Source organism: Panthera uncia (assembly GCF_023721935.1).
Source record: "Panthera uncia isolate 11264 chromosome A1 unlocalized genomic scaffold, Puncia_PCG_1.0 HiC_scaffold_17, whole genome shotgun sequence".
Lineage (NCBI taxonomy): Eukaryota > Metazoa > Chordata > Mammalia > Carnivora > Felidae > Panthera > Panthera uncia.
This window is the reverse complement of record NW_026057577.1, coordinates 90,987,204-91,002,150: the sequence shown is the minus strand read 5'-3', so window position 1 is coordinate 91,002,150 and position 14,947 is coordinate 90,987,204. Positions and strand designations below refer to the sequence as shown.

Here is a 14,947-nt window from a genome sequence, read left to right as displayed (position 1 = left end):
GTCATTTACTTTCACAGTTCTGTGAAGGAGGTATTACTACTCTAGTTTTACAAATAGGAATTAGAAAACACAGCAAGGTATTAAAGTATCTTATGAGTCCCACAATCAATAAGTGGCCGAACCAGGAGTAGAAGTTCTTTGAGTTCCAGTGCTCACACTGCCTCCACATACCATCATTGAGCCCTATCATCTGACTCTCATCTCTGTAGTCTGACCTGAATAGTTTATCATTGGCCCCCTAATCGCTTCATCCAGTAGGCCTACTTGAGAATTTCTTTTTCTTGACACTCATTGTAACATTTGGCACTTCTGAATATTTTTCTGGAAACATTTTCTTTATTTTAAGATCTGCATGCCTTGTTTCCTATCTTTTTACCAAAAAAAAAAAAAAACAAAAACCAAAAAAAACCCCCCAAAAAACCCAAACAAACACTAGTGGTGTCTCTGTGGCTCTGGCAAAACCAGTGGTCTGAAAATTAAAGTCATGTTTCCAAAAAACAGAAGTTTGTTTATTGTAGTGGTTAAAATCAGAGTATTTGAAATCAGTTCTAGATTGAACTCCTGGCCCTACTACATACTACATGAGGACCCTACGAAAGTGACTTCACTTCCCTCAACCTAATTTTGTTCATCTATAAAATATGGACAATTGTGTGGATTAATTGAGAAGAGTGCATATAAAACACTTAGCACCCTGCTGAGCACATAAATTCTCAATATTCCATAAGTGTTAGCTCTTGATGTTACCATATTACATCTTAACCATTTAGGTTTTTTTCTTTTTTCTTAAAAGTTTTATTTCCACCTTATTCCTAAAATCCATCATTCATATTTTAGAAAATTGAAGAATTTTTTCATGACAAAGTCAATTAAAATTAGTCAAATGCTTAAGTTGCATGTTCACAACATATTAACCTGATAATTATTTGTGATATAATTGGCTAACAAGATAGATCTAATTTTTCTATTTAGGTATTCCAAACAGTATAACATTTCAGTGATTATTGCTTATCAGTAATTAATAATTCTTTTTGCTAAGTTTTAGGAAATGACCTATAGTTACTAGATAAGTTCACAGAATAGTAAAATGAATATGTAATTATTATATTTACAGAATTACCTTTTCAAAAGTAGAGTTGTACATATGTATCAAAATAGAGTAATGCAAAATGAAACAAAACTAAGAACTGTATATTTACACAGAAAATAAACAGTAAAGGGGTTCTTGGGTGGCTCAGTTGGTTAAACGGCTGACTTCAGTTCAGGTCATGATCTCATGGTTTGAGTTTGAGCCCTGCATTGGGCTCTGTGCTGACAGCTCAGAGCCTGGGGCCTGCTTCCGATTCTGTGTCTCCCTCTCTCTCTCCACCCCTCCCCTGCTTGGTCTCTCTCTCTTTCTCTCTCTCAAAACTAATAAACATTAAAAAAAATTTTTTTTTTAAAAACACAAAAAACCCAAGATCACCTCAATTACCCAAAATACAAGATGAGATTGAAAAACTACCATTCATTTAAAAAAATAAAAAAATAAAACAGTATGAAAGATCAGAAGTTTATTTTGAACAAAACTATATTTATGTAGAAAACACTTAGGTGAAGAGTGGATTCTAACTATCAATATTTTCCTAAACAACCAGTTACTTTTTACCTCATGTAGATTAATTCAGTATGCAAATAGGAAGTCCTGGTGAATTTACTTGACTTTTTCTTCAAATGGATTGATGCTGTTTTAAAATTTTATGTATTCTTTCAGTGCATTTCTGTCTTTAATGTTCTTTAAAATAATTTTCAGTTCTTTTATTAGGTAGAGGGAGGAACTTAATATTACAAGTAAAGATTCTTTTTACCTTTTTAGTTTTTAATTTAAAGGCCTTATATGTTGATAAATGTGTATATTCTCTTTACATCTCAAAGGTCAATTTCAAATTCCTTGACTCACATTTTCTTTCCTTTAAAAAAATTTTGTTTGTGTATTATTTTTGAGAGAGAGAGAGAGAGAGAGAGAGTGAGAGAGAGCACGAGCAGGGGAAGGGCAGAGAGAGAGAGGGAGACACAGAATCTGAAGCAGGCTCCAGGCTCTGAGCTGTCAGCATAGAGCCCCACGTGGGGCTCAAACTCACAAACCCTGAGATCATGACCTGAGGCTAAGTCGGATGTTTAACCAACTGAGCCACCAGGTGCCCCTTTCCTTGAGTATTTAAATATGCTTCTCCGTTTTTTTTGTTTTTGTTTTTGTTTTTTTTGGCATAAAATGTTTCTGTTAAAAAGCTATTAATTGCCCTAATAATTGCCTAGTTTTTTTTTCTCCTTATATAGGTCATTTGCTATTTTTGCCAAGTTGTCAACAGGATTTTTTCTTTTTTTTTCTTTTTTTAATGTTTATTTTATTTTTGAGAGAGGGAGACCACTAGTGGAGGAGGGGACAGAGGATCCAAAGTGGGCTCCACACTGACAGCAGTGAGCTCCACACGGGGTTCAAACTCCCGAACCCACGAGATCATGACCTGAGCCAAAGTCAGATGCTAAACCAGCTGAGCCATCCAGGCACCCCATTCTTTTTCTTTAAATCCCAGTAATTTCACTAGACTTTGTCTTGGAGTTGGTCATTTTAGGTTGATATTGTCATGTGTGTACTGTGCTCTTTCAAACATTACTATTTGACCTGTTTCCTTCCTTTGTTTTGTTTTTGTTGTTCAGGGAATTATTATTTGTGGGTTGGACCTTCTTTGCCTAGCTTCGGTATTTCCTATGTATATTTAGTTTTTTATCAGTTTTTTGCTTCTTAATTTCTTTTTTTATTTTAAAATTGTTTCTTGCTTGCACCTCCATGTCTCTTGAAAGCATTATTGTTGTGTTTATTTGCTGCTCTTGTATTTTTTTGTTTTTTCTTAATTTCAGAAATTAATTTTTCTTCCAGTTTTTTTCTGAGTTCTGTCACCTTATTTATGAGTTTTTCTATTTCTGATTTATGTTGTCCCTTCATGTAACATTTTCTCTAATGTGTTTTAGTTCATTTTGAATATCCTTGCGTTCGTTCTGAAATAATAGTAGGCTCTGACCATTTGGGATAATAATAAAGGATATATATGGTCGTTTTGTGGTCATATCTGCTAGGATATTCATTGTTTGTAGGAATATTCTTCTCTTTTTTTCTTACAATAACTTTATATGGGATTTTTGACCTTGATATTTTTCTATTCATTTGTATGTGAATTTGGTTTTTCTGAACTTTGAAAGTTTGGTTCACAATAGCTTTCCTGACTTCAGGCTTTACAGAGTCCTCTGTTTTTGTTAATATAAAACTATGTTTTGTATTCATTTATGAGATGGTGTATAGTCTAGCCACAAGAAGGGGACACAGGAGAGGAGCAGGAAGAAAGCTTATCCTAGAGAAACAAAGTCACCACATGCCACAAGGGGGCCACATGAAGGAAGCACTAAGGGAGAAGACTCAACAAAGCAGGTAGGGAAGAGACAGAGAAGAGAGAGAGACATGGAGTGGGAGAAAAACAAAGGAACCTGGGGACAAGTGCCTTTATTGGATGCTGAGGTGATATGCAAAAGCAAAGGGTGGGAGGCAATTTTTTTGGTACATTTGTGTGTCACTAGCCCACAGTCAAGTGAAGGCAAGAAGAACTTGTGGCAGGGCAGGTGCACAGGGCAGCTTGCTTTCTGAAATTTCTTGTTCTCTGCTCCTCTCCCATTTTATCTGCACCGTCTCTTTCTTTCATATCTATTGTTCCTGTCTTACTCAATTTTGATTCTTACCAATCCTGGCTCTTCTCATGCAAGGGAGTCCTGGTTGGTCAGTTTTTAGTTCACAGAGGCTAGACTGCTCCAGCCCCTCAACACCTTACTGCGGGCTCCTTGCACTCACCTTGTACTCACTATTCATTTGGACAAAAATCCCTCACGGCTTCAGCTGTGTTCTCATGTTGGTTTCCTGTGGCTTCCAGTGCATAACCTGTTTGGCTATTTTATGCTTTTGTTCTCAGGTCCAATTACTCCCTTTTGACTCATCCTACACAAATGTTGGTAATGTTAATACCATGGAGGTCTTGTCACTTTTGATAGTTTGTTTGAACCCTTTTGGATTTTGGGGTTTGTGGAGATAACTTGTCACTTGTTAATGTTTTCCATGGTTTTTCTGCTTAATCTCTTTATATGGGGAACTGAGGAGATTAAAAATCTATACAGCTTTGTAACAGTCTTTTCAGAATTCCCCTCTGGAGCCGTTTAAATAAGTTGGAGTTTCTTTTTCTTAAAGATTTGGTAGAATACTCTTTGAAACTGTCTCATCCTGTGTGTTTTTTTGTGATTAACTCTTTGAAAACTTTCTGTGTTCTCTCTGATAATTTGTATGTCAGATTACAAGCTCTTCTGGAGTCAGTTTTGATAATTTATATATTCCTAGAAAATTACCTACTTCCTCCATGCCCTCAAATTTATTAAAATTATCTTCATACTCCTCTGTATCCGTGGCTAGTGCTTCATTTTCATTTGTTTATGTCTACTGTGTTCACCTTCACTTCTTGAATTGGTTAATTACAGGTGGTTCTGCTCCCCCCCCCCACCCACCCAAACAAACCAGCTCTTGAATTTGTCAGTTCTTCTTATTAGATGTTAGTTGCTTAATTCACTTCTTTTTATTCTTTCTTGTTCATTATATAATTAAAAACCTTTGAAATTTCTTCTGAGTGCTGCGTTAGCTATATCCCAAATTCTGATGTCATATTTCATTGTTTTCTGAATACTTCGAAATTTTATGCTTGATTTACTCTGTGACCCAAGAATTGCTTGAGAGAGATTTAAAATTTTCCAGAAGGTAGATATTATTATTTTCCAGTTTTGTTATTAACTATTCTTTTTTTGTGTGTGATTTAAGATTTTTTTAAGCTATCTAACATATGATTACATTTATTTATATTTGTTACACTTATTACAACCTTTTTAAATGTTCTGTGGGCACTTGAAAAGCAGATACATTTATTATGTTAAGACTCCCATTATATTGGAGCACCTGGTGGCTTGGTTAAACATCTGACTTTGGCTCATGTCATGACCTCACAGCTTGTGAATTTGAGCCCCACCTCTACTGAATCCCCTACCCCTGCCCTGCTCATGCTCTCTCTCTCAAAAAATAAACTTAGTAAAAAAAAGACTCCGTTATATGTTGGTTAGGTCATCTTAAGTAGGTCTCTTTTTCCTTTTCATTTTTGTAGGGGTGTCCATTTACTCTATGTAAAACTGAGAATGAGCACCCACCACTAATGTATTTCATTTTTTCTCCTGTTTTCCGAGGTTTTGCTTTTGAATGCTGGAGTGCTTGAATGGGAATCCTTACCAGTAGATCTTTATTATGAATTGTAATCTTTACATCATGAAGCATACTTCTTTTGTCTTATTAATAGCTTTTTCTCTGAATTCAGTCTTGTCTGATATTGTAATCATAAATACAGCTTTCTTATTTTTATTTTCAGTTTTTCTGAATCACTTCATACTAGACACATCTCTTTTAAAAACATTTAAATTCAAATTTAATTTTGATAAGCATATTATAAAATTCACTTTTAGATTTTTATATATACCATATAGTCCTTTATTTGTCAGACTGGGAGTTTTTCTTTAATAGGTGAGTTGAACTCATTTTTTATTTATTGATACATGTTTGATTTTAGTTTTGTCATCAAAAAATCTGTTAGCCTTTGTTCATATGGCTTTTGCCTTTTTATATCATTCACTATATGATCCATTATTATAGTTTTAGTATGTGTTCTTTGATAATTTGTAAGCTCTGCATTGTTATCTTGTGAGTTGACTTTTTTAGTTATAACATATATATTTTTTCCCTTAACTTTTCATTTAAGAAAAGTAGAAATAGGACACTGAACATCTGCTTATCATTCAACTAGATTCACCAGTTGTTAATATTTTGCTGCAGTTGCTTTATTTGGATATCTACTTATTTTTATTCCTAAGTATCTGAAGGTAACTTCTAAACATACCCTTCATCCCTAACTACTTCAGCGTGTATTTCTTGAGAACAAGGACATTTTGAGAATAAGGCACAATACCATTTTCACATCCAAGTACTTCAACATTGATATAATATCTATATGGAGTCCATATTTAAACTTCCCCATTTGTCTCAATAATGTCCCTTAGAGCCTTTTTGGTTTTGATCCATTAAGTATCATGCATTACATTTATGTATATCATTTTTCTCCTTTAATCTAGATCAGTCTCCCAGTGTTGTGTTTATTTTTTCCTATGAAAAATCTAGGTAGCTGTTCTTGTAAAATGTCCCAACATCTGGAGTTGTCTGTTTCCTCATGATTACATGCAGTTAAATTTTCTTGGCAAGAATCTTCATAGGTGATTATCCTTCTCATTCCATCAATCAAGAGGCACATATATCAGTTTGTCCCATTATTGGTCATGTTAGATTTACTCACATGATTGAGGTAGTGTCAATTGTCTGGTTTTTTTACAGTATCTTTTGACTTCTTCCTGGGAGCAGTGACTAGATATTTTTCTATTTCCATCTTGTTTTAATCATTTATTTTCTCATTACTTTTAAAACGTGCTTATACCTCTGTTATTTGACTTATTATTTTTTTTTTTAGCTTTTTTTAATGTTTATTTATTTTTGACAGAGAGACAGAGCATGAGCAGGGGAGGGGCAGAGAGAGAGGGAGACAAAGAATCCAAAGCAGGTTCCAGGCTCTGAGCTGTCAGCACAGAGCCCGATGCGGGGCTCAAACTCACAGACCACGAGATCATGACCTGAGCTGAAGTCGGACGTTCAACCGCCTGAGCCACTCAGGCACCCCTGTTATTTGACTTATTGATTTGAAGTATCTTTTGACTTCAGCTGTAGGAGATGAGGAAGATGAAAAACTCAACATACACTGTCTTCTACCTTTTTTTCCCTCTTCTCTTCCAACTTTTGTTTATTCATTCACTTTCTTTAAAATGAAGAAAAGTTGGGGGGGGCACCTGGGTGGCTCAGTCGGTTAAGCGGCCGAATTTGGCTCGGGTCATGATTTCGCGGTCCATGAGTTCGAACCTCGCGTCAGGCTCTGTGCTGACAGCTCAGAACCTGGAACCTGTTTCAGATTCTGTGTCTCCCTCTCTCTGACCCTCCCCTGTTCATGCACTGTCTCTCTCTGTCTCAAAAATAAAGGTTAAAAAAATTTTTTTTAATAAAAAGTAAAATGAAAAGGGAACATAAACTTAATCCAGTAGTTCTAAAAATTACTGAAAACATCCCTCAGATCAGAGTTTTCAGTTACATGGGTGAAACCCATCCATGGGATGCACAGAGGCTGGAGAAGTTGGAAGAGACTGGCTGAAAAAACAGAGCAAACATGCTGGGCTGGGGAACAACGCTTGTTGGTGGGTGTGGGTTTGGGCTTGGACTATTTTTTGGAACCTATTACCTGTCATCTCCCCCACTTAAAAATGGTGATTAACCATTCTTCATTATTGGTTTGACCTTTCTAATCTAAAAATTATAGGCTCTGGAGCACCTGGGTAGCTCAGTCAGTTAAGCATCTGACTCTTGTTTTCAGCTCAGGTCATGATCTCATGGTCTTGGGATCAAGCCCCGTGTTGGGGTCTGTGCTGAGCATGGAGCCTACTTGGGATTCTCTCTCCCACCACCACCCCCCGCTCCTCGCCCCCCCCCCCCGCCCTCCCCTCCCCCCATCTCTCTCAAAATAAATACACATTTTAAAACTGTAGGCTCTAATCTGATGAGGAGATTGAATTTCTATAGTAGCAAGCAGCTGAGTACTCATCTAGGACTGGTATCAAGCTGGGGGCCACCCCTGACCCTCAGATCTGCCTACTTCTCACCTTCCATCTATGCCATCGCCATTTCTGTGCCTAAGTGTGCCTTATTTCTTTTTCCTAGGTCTCCCAGTGGCTGGGCAAACCTCAGAATTTGTTAACCAAGTGTTAGAGAAGACGGCAGAAGGCAATCCCACTGGAGGCCTTGTAGGACTAAGGATACCAACATCAAAAGTGTAATCAGCCTCATTGGACCACTGGTCAGAAATGTCTGTGTTTGTCACATTATTCATTGTAAATTTTCATTCTGTTTTGCATGTCAGTTTAGCATTATGTAAACATTGATTAGGTTACATTGTTTTAAGAACTAAGTAGCATAAGTGAAGCATGATCCAAAATACTTGATTATTGCATTTTCAGAGCATAGACCATGGTTAAAACTGCTACTGGCGTCAGAATTGGAACGTGTACATTTAAGTAAACGTTTAGATACAGATTGCAAAAATCTGTTAAAGTCAAACAAGTTTTGGAGGAGTGAAGATACTAGTAAATGCCAAATACTGTGGCAGGTTTATGCTCTGAACCACACAAAAAAATTGAGGAAGCATTTTTTTAAACAGTCCGTTTAGATTGTTTTTAGAATTATTCCTTTTGTTCTGATTTTTCCACAACCATTAATCTCACTTGTACATGGCACAACCCAGCACTCATGCCCATGTGCCATATTAGAAGTTCATTTTCCGAGCTCAATATGGTATATATAAATATATATATAGATATATATATAATGTCTGTGCAAGTAAGAAAAAAAAGCATATTCTTTGTGCCTTGTATTTTGGGGAAACTATAAAACTGGTAATATTTTGTATGATGAAAACCCTACTGAGGAGAAACAAGATATATAGATGGAGAAATTATGGGGTTTAAATGTTTTTTTGTTCCAACTCTTTTTCAAATTTTTTGAATGTATATAGGACTATGTTGAAATGTAGATATATGCCACAGAGTCTGTGTATTGTATAAAAAACAAAACAAAAAAACAAACAAAAAAAAGATGGCTCTAGAAAACTCCTATTTCGGTACTTGACCGGAAGAAGACAAATACTTGCACATTATTGCGATTGTTTTATTTTTTGTACCAAAGACAAATGCAACTGATATGGCAAACTGCCAGTCTAAGTAAAGTTTTGCACAGCTTACATGATACTGTATGAATGTATGAAAAACAAAGGAAAAAAAACCCAGAAAAATGAAAAGGTCAGGGTTAGGGATCTTACTGAACTGTGAATCTTATTTCTGTTTGGGTCCAATTATCTACAGAAGGAGCATCCACACATACAGATATTATTTTGCCGTTCCTCTCATTCGCTTCCATAGTAGATAAGTTGGTGGCCATTTAGATGTCTGTAAGTCTTTTTATTTCTGCACTTATTGTAGGAAATTTTAATATATTTCATTTTAGTAAGCTATTGGTAAAATAGTTTTTGACCTTGAAAATTAAAGTTTATTTAGCTTATTGTAGTATACTTCCACCAAACAACCAAAATACAGATTATTTTTATTGTATTATATATATATATGTAAAGAAAGAAAAAAAAGCTAAAAATATCTAATTCTTTAGTTGCCACTTTTCCAATCAATGTATTATTGTGCATGTAATATTTTCAAAGATCAACACAAGCTTAAAACAAAAACAATTTATAGATTTTTATATTTTTGTACAGGTATTTTCAAACTAGCTTCTTCAAACTTACATGTGACTTCTATGTTTCTAGAACTGAGAAATAATTAACACGTTTAGTTTTTAGGTGCTCTTTTTTGCTCACATAAAACAGCTTCATTAGTCAGTGTTTTAACTATGTTAAAGCTTTACCTCTTGATGAGAAATTTCTTGTGTCAAGGCAGCATTATAAACCTTCCCCACAGATCTTTCCATTCTGTCTCTCTTACTGTTGATTCTCAAATCTTGTGTTTTGAACTCTGAAAACTGGTGGCTTAAAAACTATACTTAAAAAAACAAAAAAAAAAATCCTATCTAGCCCAGAAAAAATACCAAAAATTTCAGACCTAGCTGCTGGGAAAGTATCTATTTCTCCAACCATTTCTCCGTTACTCCCTGGAGAATTTATTCCTTAATTATATTTTGTTTTTACAGTGTGTTTTCTTTTCTTCTACTTTATTCCCCCAACCCTCACCGCTATTTGTAAGCTGTAGCATATGAAGCTATAGCTTATAAAGGCTTGATTCTAAAACACACAGTAACAACTGAACTATGTCCTTATATGCTTCTTTGACATCATGAAAAGGAAACTCAGAAAAGGATTAACACCTTAGCTGAACTGTGATACACAAGATTTTCCTGTGTGCTTGGTGGAAATGTACCTGGTTAGTTAGTGCATTCATGCTCAACAGGCGATAAGCTCAGATCTAATGGTTTAATAGAACATAAGCTCATTGTTTAAAGTTTTTCCTCTTCAGGTGGGAGAAGGCAGAGCACAGGCTTATAACTTGGAAGTATCTGAAGTTTTGACAGAGTGTGTTTAGTAGATTGAAACATGTTCCAAAATATGGCAGTTTTGCAATCAGGTGAAAATCACTTCATGATAGAGACTCAGCTGATGAGGTTTATAAAATTGCCCCTTTCTAGCTGCTCTGTTAGGAATTCTGGTTTTTGATACTTTTTTCCTGTCTGCAAACCAGAATTTGATTTTTTGGTCTTGCATTTCAGAAAAAAAAAAAAAAAGACTTTGAATCTGTTTAGTAGATTCCATATCCTTGCATTTCAGTGTTTTATATGTACTACTTAAGTTAAATAGTTTAAAAGCTTTTAAATAGTTGAGCTTTTTAATGTTGACACTTTATTTTGTACCTATTTATATATGTATGTATATCTTAGAAAAGCACTTTGTTAAAAAAAAATTGCATTTTATATGATTCCTGCCATTTGCTGCTAAATCTGGGCTGGTCAGAATGCTGCAGCGATACTTGATCTAAATAAAAAAACCTGGCAGTAAAATGTAGAGTGAAAGTTAAATCCTCTTGCTGTTTTAACTTTATCATAAAGATGACATAGGCAAGCTGTGCAGCTTTACATTTTAACCAGGGGACTCTGTGGCATTTAAAACCGTCTAGAAATGGTTGTACTTTAATGCCAGTAATAATCTGCTTCCTCTATTGTCATTAAAATATATACGTTTAGTGTATCACACAACAGATCTTATAAGGGTAACGTAAAAACCCCAACAATTGTACATGTTCTGTTTTTGAAAATTGTGGCATGTATTTTTGGGCGAAGATCATTAGAGAAGAGCTCTCTAAAGGTTTTCTGTGTTCATACATGGTATACAGATAGCTCATAACGAAGTCCAGAATCTTACTTTAAGTGAAGGCATTGTGAATTCACCTCAAGTAAACCCATTGTTCCAAAAGCAATTATAAACTTTGACTCGAGTACTACTATGATTTAAGAAAAAAAATACAAAAAACGTTCTTCCTCGTTTCAGATACACTGGATTCTTTATAGAGTTTGTCTCCATATGAAAGCATGCTGTCCAGTTGTTCTTGTTAAGATCTTGTCTGAGTTTTGAATTGGGTGCCACACTTTTTCAGTCAATATGATTGCTTGTCCTACTGTACCATGTATGATTCTTGTCCTTTCCTATATCCTTCATGACAGATTATGATGTGGCTTTATATTGTGCCTTACTTGTACATTGAAACTGAACATCTTCATTCCCTTCCACTTCCTAAATCTTTCACTTTGACCTTTTTGGTAAGAGAATCAGAGCAATTATAAACACATCGTGAAGGATTTCAGATGGGTATGGTTTCAAATTCCCTCTCTTCACAGTTATTTTATATTTGTATGGAAGACCAGTTTTGAATGGTCTTTAAATATGAGAGGGAAAGACTTAGCAGTAATTTCACTACATCCCTTTTTTCTGACTTTCATGAATTTGTCCTACATCTTCTTTCTGATGCTTGACTTTATTTGCTCCGTAGCAATAGTCTGCATTTAAAGAAAGGTGTGTTCAGTTCATCAGCTTGAAATTGACTATTTCATCTTTCCAGAATTTTTTAGGAGAAGAATACCCGTTTTGTTTGTTTTATAAAACAGATGACAAGTCTCTTTAAAAGAAACAGAAGTACAGTACTTTTGAAATACAATGCTGTTAGTTTGGATTTCTTTTTTTATATATACTATTCATACAATTATCTGATGTTTGCCTTCATTAATAAAGCTGTTAGTTTATTCACCAAAATGTCAAGAATGGATGTGCTTTTCTTTATTCCATACATTTAAAAATATTTTAGCTGCTAAGATTTAGTTAACTTTCTAAGAAACAAATTCAAGTTGCCTTCAGCAGGAATTAACAAAAGCTTATGTTCCCTTTCTTTATATAGTCTTCCTAAAATTCTGTTCAAGTATTTTCTAGTTAATTATGTAAGAGAATGTTAGCATCTCTCCAAATCTTGAAACTTGAATTTTGAGAATGCATTGAATTATGCTTTCAGTGTTAAAGTAAAAGGTTTCAATTATCCTTCTAGTGAAGTCGATTGTGGAATACCATTTCCCATGGAACTGAGGCCATTTCCACAACTTTGCACAGAATTGCAGTCTTGTTCTTCCCTTGGATCATGACAAATAAGTCTCACACAGTGCCGTAATACTTGTGGATTCTTTTGTAATCTTTGTAATCTTAATAAGGGCATTATGAGAAGATGACTCCATGTTTTTTTAATATTTCAAACACATTGGGATGGAACAATGAACGTCCGCTGTAGGAACAGTTGTTTCGTTTTAAGGAATAAGCATGTTGGGAAAAGATGATGAAAATGTACTACTGACAGTTTTACACTTCCATAGGCGAGTGGGATTATGTGTTGAAGCATAATCCTCATGCTTAGTAAACTGACTGAAATTGTAGAAATTACACCTAGGAACTGAATGATGCCAAATTGCCATTTTTCTTTAGAAAAGAGAGGTTTGGGTGTAGTAGTGAGGGACTAGAACCTTAAAACTGCTTCCAAACAGTTATCTTGGAATCGAAGACTTGGTGACTAGCGAAGAACACGAGGGTCCGGTATCTCAGTGTGCCAAGTTCAGGTGAACTAGGTTTGCCTCTTTCATAACCATGTAAACACAACGGTGTGTAGGTAATTAAATTCTGGGTGTATGGGAGCGGGACGGACTACTGTGTCTTGCCCTTCGCCCTTTGTTTTTTTCGGAACCAAATAACAGAAATGTGTATGTGTGTACTGTATCTGCCTTCTCCACCGCATCTTTATGACACTGTATTCCGCTGCCTGCTTTTTTTTTTTTTTTAATCTTCTTTCCCTAGGATTTGTCCTCCAACTTAGCATTTGTGATTAACAGTTGATACTAGGGCTGACCGCACATGAGAAGTCACAAGAGAAGAGCGGAAGGGCAAGAATTCAGAGCATTCGTTCATACAATGTGGCAACCTCTTTTGCGTAGTGGCGTAGGATCCTGTTTGTAATGCTATCATAAATATTCTGTAGTTTTGTTTCCCCATTCCCCCAACTGGAGCTATGAAACTTATTGGATTCAGTCTTGTCTTTTGTCTAGAAAGAATTTTATCTTGTTGACGCATGAGCTGTTTAAAAATTATTCTATTAAATGTTGGTTAATAGTTGTGCAGTTTTTCTTTTCAGAAGAAGAGGCAATTCAAATGTTGCCTTTGTTTTCTGTCACCTTCCAACCCCCCAGCACTTCTAGTCAGATACAGATTCATCAGTGTATGCAACATCCTTTGTAATTTAAAATAAAAAAAAAGATGAAAAGGTTTTGAATTGTTTGCCTCATGTTTTCGCCCTTCCCTTCTCTGTTGCTTTTCTGTCGTTTACCAAGGTGGCTAACCATCTCCTCGTCTGCAAAGAAATTGCAAACTAAAGACAGCAGTGAACTGTGGATTGTGCTGCCCCTCTCTTGGTGTAGGGCATAAAGAGCTAACATTTTGGACACTTCGGGCTTTTTCAGTACTCTAGTGAAAGTTAGTTATTATGGAAAATTATTGGTTGATGAAAACATTTGCATTCTTCATAGTTTGGAACATAGTTTAGTTTACATGTACTTTTCGTCTTTGATTCTTCAGGCAAGCAAGGGAAATAAAATGTTTCAAGTCTCTCCTGACTTAAACATTTGTATGTGCTTGTATGTTTAATCAAAGTACGTCTCTGAGATAGGCTGGGTATATACACAGAGCCTTAAGTGAGGAGACCTGAGTGAACACCACCGTGGCACTGTGTTCCTTCAGCCAACAAACCTTTGTTTAGCCCATGCTCCGCCAAGACTTGTGCTAGGTACGGACTGTAAAGAGATTAGAGAGACATCCAGGAACTCCTGAGGTTGCTGAGGGGAGGCAGCATGTGAACAGGATCGTGGAACAAGACAAGAGCTGTTACAAATGGAAAGGGTTCTGGGTACGTTATTGCCGAGATAACTTGCAAGGATGCGGGTACCACATCCAGTAGGGTATGTTAGGGAAGAATTGACAGGCTTGTGTTCGTGATATCCCAGGACTCTTGAAAACAGCTCTTTTTGCTTCATTCAAGGGATATTGGGGCCATCAGAGAGCAAAGTGGACGTGGCCTCTCAGGGACTGGTTCTGCTTCAGGACTTGACCTCCATCCCAGGAGCCTCTGTCATGGTCTGGGAACTTGTAAGGAGTTGGGTGAGCCAAGTCAGTATAGTCCTTAGGAAACCAAACCTTTTGTGGGTAGCACCTAGTTAAATGGGTTGTTCAGTTGTCCCTCCTCACCCAGTGATTTCAGAACCAGGAGAGCTCTTTAGCAAGCAAGCAAGACATAAGTTGGGAAATGCTTTAATATTCCTGCTGAAAGGTTTATAATAGGAAGAGGGTGTTAGAAAGGCTAGGAGCACCTCAGTGACTCTGTTGGTTGAGTGCCCAACTTCGGCTCCGGTCATGATCTCACGGGTCGTGACTTTGAGCCCCACATCCAGCTCTCTGCTATCAGCCTGTCAGCACAGAGTCCGCTTTGGATCCTCTGTCTCCCTCTCTCTGCCTTGTCCCCGCTTACGCTCTCCCCAGAATAAATACTAAAAAAAAAAAAAAAAAGTCTAGAAGGCTGGGGTAGCATTCATTAAACCCCTGCTAGGTGCTTTCCTGTC

The 14,947-nt window shown here is 36.2% G+C and overlaps 1 protein-coding gene across 4 annotated transcripts in view; it reads left to right on the top strand.

Moving 5' to 3' along the window:
- CREBRF (CREB3 regulatory factor) overlaps positions 1 to 8,929 on the top strand; it is a 53,198-nt gene extending 44,269 nt beyond the window's left edge. For all 4 annotated transcript variants that reach the window (XM_049648666.1, XM_049648670.1, XM_049648669.1 and 1 more), the window contains one exon: positions 7,919 to 8,929. In XM_049648666.1, the coding sequence (XP_049504623.1) occupies positions 7,919 to 8,034 (116 nt within the window). In that variant the 3' untranslated portion in view covers positions 8,035 to 8,929. The remainder of the gene's footprint in view (positions 1 to 7,918) is intronic.
- Positions 8,930 to 14,947: the final 6,018 nt, after the last annotated feature.